At 38.7% G+C, this 8,123-nt stretch overlaps 1 protein-coding gene across 1 annotated transcript; it reads left to right on the top strand.

The window, feature by feature from the left end:
- The first annotated feature begins 1,281 nt into the window (after window positions 1-1,281).
- Window positions 1,282-4,339, top strand: LRRC14B (leucine rich repeat containing 14B). Its single transcript, XM_062498349.1, has 2 exons — window positions 1,282-2,186; window positions 3,694-4,339. The coding sequence occupies exons 1-2, from the start codon at window positions 1,282-1,284 to the stop codon at window positions 4,337-4,339; spliced, it is 1,551 nt and encodes a 516-aa protein (XP_062354333.1).
- The last annotated feature ends 3,784 nt before the right edge of the window (window positions 4,340-8,123 follow it).

Genomic DNA, 8,123 nt, shown 5'->3' with positions numbered 1-8,123 from the left:
TCTTTTTAACTTGCATGTTTTTTACCACTCATCTGTTTGAAGGCAAAATTGAAACAATACAAACCAAAAGTCTGCAAAAATAAAAAGCTTCCTCAGAATGACACAATCTAATAAAGATGTCCCTTCCTTGTAATTTAAAACATATTTGGGATTTGTCTTTTGCTTTTGATAAAATATTCAAGTATTTCATAAGGAGTTTACTTGAAGAAAGAAATTGAATCTTTGAAGTGTGGTGTGAATTTTTTTACAGCAAACAGATGTGGAATTATCTGGAAAAGCAGGATCAGCACAACTTGAACTAAGTCTCCATCCCACTGGCTGCCTAGCAAACACGTGAGAGGTAAGGGAGTTAGTTGTCTATCATTGCTTCCTTTGGAAGTGCCAGATTGAAAGAAAGAAACATCATCTCTGCTCTTGTGATAGGTGGGTGACAGAGGCTTTTCTCCTAGCCTAGATATATTTTGAATGTTTTCCCACTCACTATCACAATGGAACCATAATTTCTCAAATAACAGGAAGGAAAAGACCAGCTGTTGCTCAAAGCAATAGCAGTAAGATGCTTGCCTTGGAAGTTATTAGAGAGTTAACAGTGGTTAGTTTTATTCAGCTTGTCTTGTAATCAGCCTTCAGTCTCCTACTGCAAACAAGCGTCCTGATCACCAGGCCTCTCAGCTCTTCCAGTCTTTTGTCTTTTCCACTGCAGCAATTGTATCAGCTATTCCTTGCTGATAGGAAGGAATAGCTGTACGGACATTCCTGTAGTTCCATGACTGTATTGTCTCAGTCTTTCTTTATGTCTGGAGTTTTTAGGAGGAGCTCTATGCTAACTCTGGGAAATCATCTCCATTGAAATAAGCATGTGAATCCCCAGCATAGCATCTTTCATGGAAAAAAGTGGAATACAGATCCTGTTATGTGTTTAAGTGGAACTCTGAGTGCTTTTTTTGTACGACATAAAAAAGATACAGCAATATTCTCATGTGTGTATGCTGCACTGATCTTACTGTTCCTTCTGGGTAGCAGCCTGTATTTACTTACTTGATTTATCTTTGACATAAATATGAGGGCTTAAAAGCTCTCTGACTAAAGATCTCACAGATGATTACTGCAGACTCACAGTATAGTTCTAAAATAGAAAGCAGCATGTGACTGTTCGCTCTGGCTTCCCAGGCTTCCGCTAGCAGCAAACAGCAGCTGCAGACAAAAATAGAAGGTTGTAAGCAACCAGTTTAGTTAAATATAGAAGTCACTCTCCATGACAGTAAGGAGTCCAGAACAACAATGAAGTCTCTGCGATTCATTAGCGCCGAAGCGTTTGTGTCAAATGCAGAATTTGCCAGGAAGAGTCTCGGTGCTGTTGCCCATGATCTTTTTCCGCTTCTTTTTAAAGCCAGCTATTTACTGGAGCAAGGGGAAGTGATTCATGACTTGGTAGAGAACTGGCCACTTTTTGATTTTAACATGGGAAAACTTCTGGGAGCTACTCTGGACTACCAGGAAGACCTGAGCCATAGAACATGCTCAGTGTGTTTGGAAAGCTGTCTGACAGGGCTGAGAGACTATGTGCTGAATCAGTCTTCTCCCTACATGAAAAGGTTGAAAGTGGTCGACCTGACGGGTATAAAAGATGTTGAAGTTCAGTTTTGTAAGTGCAAGAAGACAATGGGCAGGTGGAGCAGGACACAGCTGCTCTCTAAGCTTTGTTCAGAACTGCTGGTTTACCTGCAACAAGCACAGTGCAATCCAGGTACCTTTGAAATCAGTATCAATGTGCTAATTGACTTGTTTGTTACAGAGAGGAACTATGAACTGGTCGTGCAAGCCCTGTTGAAGAAATGCAGTTGTCCACTGAAAATCTGCTGTGTGGCATTCAGATCTGACAACCTGACCTTGCAAAAATTCTTCTATATCATAAAGCTCACTGATCCCTCCTTGTTGCGCAAACTGGAAATAGTTCATAATGTTCACTTGGAAATGGAACACTTGGAAATGCTCTTCAACAGTATCCACTTCCCTCTATTGATGTCCTTGACCTTGCCAGCACGAACATTTAACGTGAGGAGATTCACCGCCGCAGATGAACAGATGCTTACTAACATTGGAGAAAAGATGGGTGAAATGACGCAGCTTACTGAGCTGAGTATGTCATTTTCTATACTCACTGGAAGAATACAGAAACTTATCAGGTAATGTGGTCATCTTGCTTTCAGTCACACTGTAGGAAAGAGCACTTCATGCCTCCAGCAAGCTGGGAATCTCTGAGAGTAAGGGAAGTGAGTGTATTTTGGGGTGTGCATGGGAAGGGGCAGCAGGAAGCTGGGAAAGATTATTTGTTGGGGACAATTGGCAGCCAGTGTATACCTAGTACACTTAGAAAAACTGACTGTTTTCATTAGTCTTCAGAGTCCATCTGGTGAGAATATACTTTTAGCTATCATAAGAGATTGGTGTACCCAGACATTTTTTTATTTGAACTTAATGTATTAATCAGCTTGCACTGGCCTTTGGTCCAAGTCCTGAATTGTATTCCAGGTATTTTTTGGAGTATCTAGTGAATTTTTGTCCTCTAAACAACAGTCAGTAAACATATTTTTTCATAGATAATGTATTTTAAGGAGGGCAAGAGAATAGTAGATTTTCATTTGAGACTTTGATTTCAGTTGTTGGTTGTGTCTTTTAATGTCAGGAGAGATCTGATCATTTTCTGTACTGCAAATTAAGCTGATATGTGAATATTCATTATGAATTCCTGTGGAAAATTGGCAATTTGCAAAAAGCTAGCAAACTACCAGTGAGCAGTATACATACTGGAACAGGAAATAAGTTAGTTGTAAGGTTTTCAGAGCATCTAAAAAAAAAAAATAGGCAGATAAAAGTTTCATCTAGACAAGTCACCTTGGTCTAAAATTCTTCTCATACAAGAAGCCATTTTATTTAAAATTTGTGAGTAGCATACTACATATATTTATTGATGCAATTGAAATGAATTGCAAGTTTCTAAGCTTGATGAAGCTGAGCCCTGTGGCAGAAGTCTCACTAAGATGTAGTAAGGATGAAAGCAATCTCTTGATTTCATTTGTCAGGACTATTTTATATTTAACGTGAATATCTGAGTATAATCTCAGTTACACTTCTTCCAACCTTCTTTATCAGAAGGTCTCTTTGCAACTCCAGAACACTACAGTGTATAAACCTCTTGGGCATTTAAAAATGTAGCAGAAAAAAACCAGCTAGAAACAAAAGATATCCCATCAGAATACTGATTGGCTTTCATATTGGAATTAATCCTTCCTTAATGGAAATTATCTAAATATCTGGAATAACGGCAGCTTTCTACAAGAAGCAGCTACCAATACTCTTATGGTAGTAGTGATGTGCTGTTAATTTAGCAAGTCACAGACATGTGATGACATATAACTGCTTAAAAAGTAGATACACAGAATGTTAATAAATTAATCCCCATTAAAATAGCATGGTGGAGTCATGCCAAGAAGGAGATAATTAATGGAACGAATTTCAGGGGGAAGATATACTTGCTATTGTTGGCACATGCTTCTGTTTTCAAGAGAAGTGTGAAAAAAAAAAAAAGAGGTAGTTGTCTGCATTCATAATGTGGCTAGATGCATGAAATTTTGTAAGTGTAGCTTTTCAGTGTTTTGTACCATAAAACTTTTTTTCTCTTTAATTCTACAGCCCACTAAAAACTCCCCTGAAGATGCTGGATGTTTCTAACTGCTCCTTGAACCATGCTGATATGGCATTTTTAGCCAATAGCTTCCATGCCAATCACTTGGAAGCCCTGGACTTGAGTGGTCATGATATACCTGAGCTTTACCCATCAACGTTCTTTAAGCTCCTCAGCCATTGCTCTTCAGTGCTCAGGAGTCTTACCTTGGAGGACTGCAATATCCAGGACACTCATGTCAACATGTTGATTTTAGGTTTAAGCCCTTGTCAGAAACTACAGGAGTTTAAGTTTATTGGAAACCCACTGTCATCCCAAGCACTTAAACACCTTTTCACATTTCTCTGTGAATTGCCAATGCTGAAAAATGTGGAGTTCCCAATTCCAAGGGATTGCTATCCTATTGGCATAACATACCCCATTGATGATGCCAGTCTTTGCAGATTTGATCACCAAAAATATGAAAGGGTAGCAGAGGAGCTTAACCTCATTTTACTCCAAGCAAATAGAGAGGATGTGAAGGCTTCAACACCACTCTTTGGGAGTTATGATGCAGCTGTTCAGGAGACAAACAATGAACTGGGAGCTTACTTGATCAAGTCCTTCAAAGAGACTTTAGAGAAGTTCACTACTTCATTTAACAAAATGAGTTAAAGTTGTAAAATTGTAAAGTAGTGATGAGATGATCTGCTGAATCAGAACTTAATTTAGACTTTTGTAGAACTGCACTTTCAATCATCAGTTCTGAATTTTCTTTAGTTTTTTGGCTGAATTTACTATTGTTTGAATAGCCTCTAATCACCTGAGGTATTGTAACTTATGCTATATCTATTGCATACACCTTACACAAACATTGCTTGCTCACAAAAGAGGAGAGGACTCTTAAGAGCACATTATTTTATACAAATGCGCTTTTTCTCAGTAAATAATATAGGTGTTTAAGCTTGGCTGATTTCTTATACAGATTCCCTTAGATTTGTCAGCTGGTCTGGTAGCCCTGAAGAAAAAACAGGGAAGTCCTTTCCCAAGTCCAGCAGGATGTTCAAAAGATTCTGCACATAATCCTCACATGTAGCTCCCTTAACAGGTTTTCTTTTTCTTCCTGCTCATGACCTGAATTCACCAACCTGTGTTTATGCAGTATATTCCCAATAATGGAGGATGAGCCTCCGTATCCCTGTGCCTCTTTCTTCTGCTGAGGCAAGTGCAAAAAACACAATTTGTCTTACACATTGACCTTGGTGAAGAGTAAAATTCCATACTGAGAAGGCAGCAAACCAAATGGTTGGCTGACAGCAGGGGATCTCATCCCACTTACCCAGCAGTATTAAGCAGTCTGTGGGGACTCTGCTGATGTTCTTGCAACGTGTATTTTAGAAAGGTGGACCAGGACAGTGCTGCACAGCCATGCCTCTCAGCTGGTCAGTACCTCAAGATTCTCCCTTCCTGGAATCAGCTTCTTGGCTGGTAGAATGTACCCTGCTCATTTTAGCTGTCTTAAAGAAAGTCTAGGACTATGGTAAAACTGACAAAAAGACTACTGTTGAAAAGACATGCAAAAAAAAATTAATCTAATGCCAATTTAAATAATGTGGAAAAGGGACAAGGCTGGTTTCTGAGTAACTGGAGGTTCATCTGTGTAAAACAATGCCAGCCTTCCATCTGGACTGTGTTCTCTACAGCCTTGCAACCAGTATCAGGAAAAATCACATTTATTTGTCAAGCTTTAGTGCAAGGAAAGTATTAGAGTGACCCCAGACTCCACATACGCAGCCTTGGAGCATAGGTAAAGGGGCCAACTGAACGTCAGGACAATGAGGGCCACAAGACACACATCTGGGGAGAGTACTGTAAATGGGCCCTGAGTGGTAAACAAGTGCTACTCAGCTTCTCACCTGTAAAACTAGAGATTTGGTTAGCTTCTAGGTAATAAAAAAAAAAATAGCCGAGGTTAATGCACCATATTCTGCCATTAAATATACTTTTAACAGTTTGTGAAAACTTGATCAAACAGGACTGAAAGTGAATGTTTGTAGCAGGAGCTGAAGGTGTCATTGTAATATTGAGGATCATCATTAAGATAACCAGGACAGTTTATTTGAAATAATGCTGGGCCACATCACCTGAGGGTAAGGAAAGAACTTCCTTAATTTAGGTAGTGCTGATTTGTCAAGCTTTCTGTTTATCTACAGTAAGAATATGCAAGCAACTCTTAACCTAATTTATTAAAAATAACCCCAAAATGAAACAAAAATTAATGGACCGAGTACTAAGCAGAGCTTACATGTTCCACAGAATGTGTTTAAGTATTTTTATTAATGTCAGCTTACATTCTAACATGTTTTATTGATTAAACATATGATGGTAAAAATGAATGTGAATGGTCATGACCTGTTTATGTTTACAGAGCTTAAATAATAATAATAAAAAATAAGTTGCTAAGGTAAGGAGTTGTGAATAGTAAATGACAGAATTGGGTTCCATATGGCCTTGCTTATATTTGGACAGAATTCCACATGCTCCTTTATCCTTGCCTCTACTCTAACTTTCTTCTCTCTGACCTTGCCATTCTTTCAATCTCAGACTTGACCTATGACTTCTCAGTCAGATGTAAGTTACTTGAATTTTGCTATGCCAAATGTCTACCTCTTTGGGATGAGTAGTGGCACTTTTGCTGGGACAGGACACTGTACTATAACTAAAAGTGTAGTGGTTCTTCCCCCCTCCAATCTGACAGGTTGTACCTGGAGGTGAAGGCTGGCCATTTTGGAACATGCTGTGCTACAGCAGTTGGTCCTTGCCTTTTTCAGTACACACAAAATAGACAGCTCTTACTTCAAAATAATTAGCTGCCTTAAAAAGTCTGCTGTCTATGTAGCTGTCCTTCTGGTTTCTTCTTGTCATAGTTCACCCCTTTACTTTATTTCCTCCTTTTTCTGAACCCCACAAACTCCTGCCTTTCTTCCATTTTCAGTCTCATGTCTATATGCTGGCTCCTGGGCCAGCAGAAGTATGTAGCTTTTGTTTTCATGCAAAGTGAGGGTCACCACTATGACTATTTTATAGCTTTAGCTCTCAGATATCCCACCTTCTTCTCTTAAATTTCTTTCTTAATTATGGTTGTTATGGTTGGTTTTAAATACAGGTCAAGCTTTAGTATTTTGGTGCTTACCTGACTTACTGCAACAAGGATTTCTGCCTTCTCTCAGAAGCGTTCCTGCATATCTTCTGCCCCAGCAGTGTGATTATGGTTTGGACCTGCTCTTTCTTCCTTCTTCCATGTGTGTAGGCCTTAGAATGCAGCTATTAGAGAAGGATTAATGCTATGATGACATATAAGTCACCTTGTACTTTGCAATTACAGACAGATACTGATTGAGTCCTGTTTGGTGTTCCCTTTTCCACCTTATGGGACTATTGTCAACTTCACTGGGTTCAGACCCGAGTAGATCCAAGTCCATTTGTACTGTCTTTCCAGAAAGCTGTCTAAAACCTTAACTACACATCACCTTGAGGTGGAGACAGTCTTCTAAGCTCCAGTTAAGGCTGCTCAGACAGAGACAGGACAGGAGTTACCACAACACTGAAACCACACAGCTGTCAATGTAGTGAAGTTGTCTGATGTGTTGGGAACAGAGCTATTCAATTCCCTCCTACCACATCTGCTCATGATGTTCTTTTAAGTGTCCGAAGAAAAATACTCAAAGTCCCTTGAGGTTTATTTGTGAAAGACACAGAAGAGATGCATGTAGATAAAAACCCCTGAAAAATAAAACCAGGATAAAACCAAAACCTTTGTCACCATATTCAAGCAAATGTTCTAAACACAAAATGCAATAATGAGTATCACAGGACTGATTTTTTAGTTCAAATATAAAGAAAGAGACTCTTAAACTTGTATTATATTCACCATGCTTTATTCAGTACCACGTTTTATTCACCATATTGTATATTTTTATTCATTAGCATATTTTAATTTCATTTACTGGGATACATTTTGTTCAGCAGCAGTCGCTTGCAAAGCTTTCTCTCTTGCAGGGTAAGAATTGCCAGAAGAGCTTTCTGCTGTTGAAATTGCTAAACTCCCCTATTCAGTAACTGTACTGAGTTCAGTGAAATACCTAGTAAATAGGAAATAAATACTCTCCTTTGACAAACTTCATGAAACTGAAGAACAGGTAAGAAGTCTTTATAAATGACCTTTGCTACATCTGATCTCTCCATAATTTAAGTCTCTTATTATGTTTCAGCCACACACAGAGTTGAAAAAAGCAACAGGAAAAAAGATGGTAAGATTTTTACTGTGGAAAAAGCAGCATGGCAGCTATGTACTTGGACACAGCTGTCTCAAAAACATAAAAGCCTATCAGTAGAAAAAAGGCAAATAAACACTACTGTTGCAAGAAAGTTGTTTTACATGAAACTGAAACAAGCTTCT

Source organism: Cinclus cinclus, chromosome 1, assembly GCF_963662255.1.
Source record: "Cinclus cinclus chromosome 1, bCinCin1.1, whole genome shotgun sequence".
In the NCBI taxonomy this organism is placed as follows: Eukaryota; Metazoa; Chordata; class Aves; order Passeriformes; family Cinclidae; genus Cinclus; species Cinclus cinclus.
The sequence above is the reverse complement of the archived record's forward strand: the minus strand, read 5'-3'. Positions and strand labels throughout refer to the sequence as shown.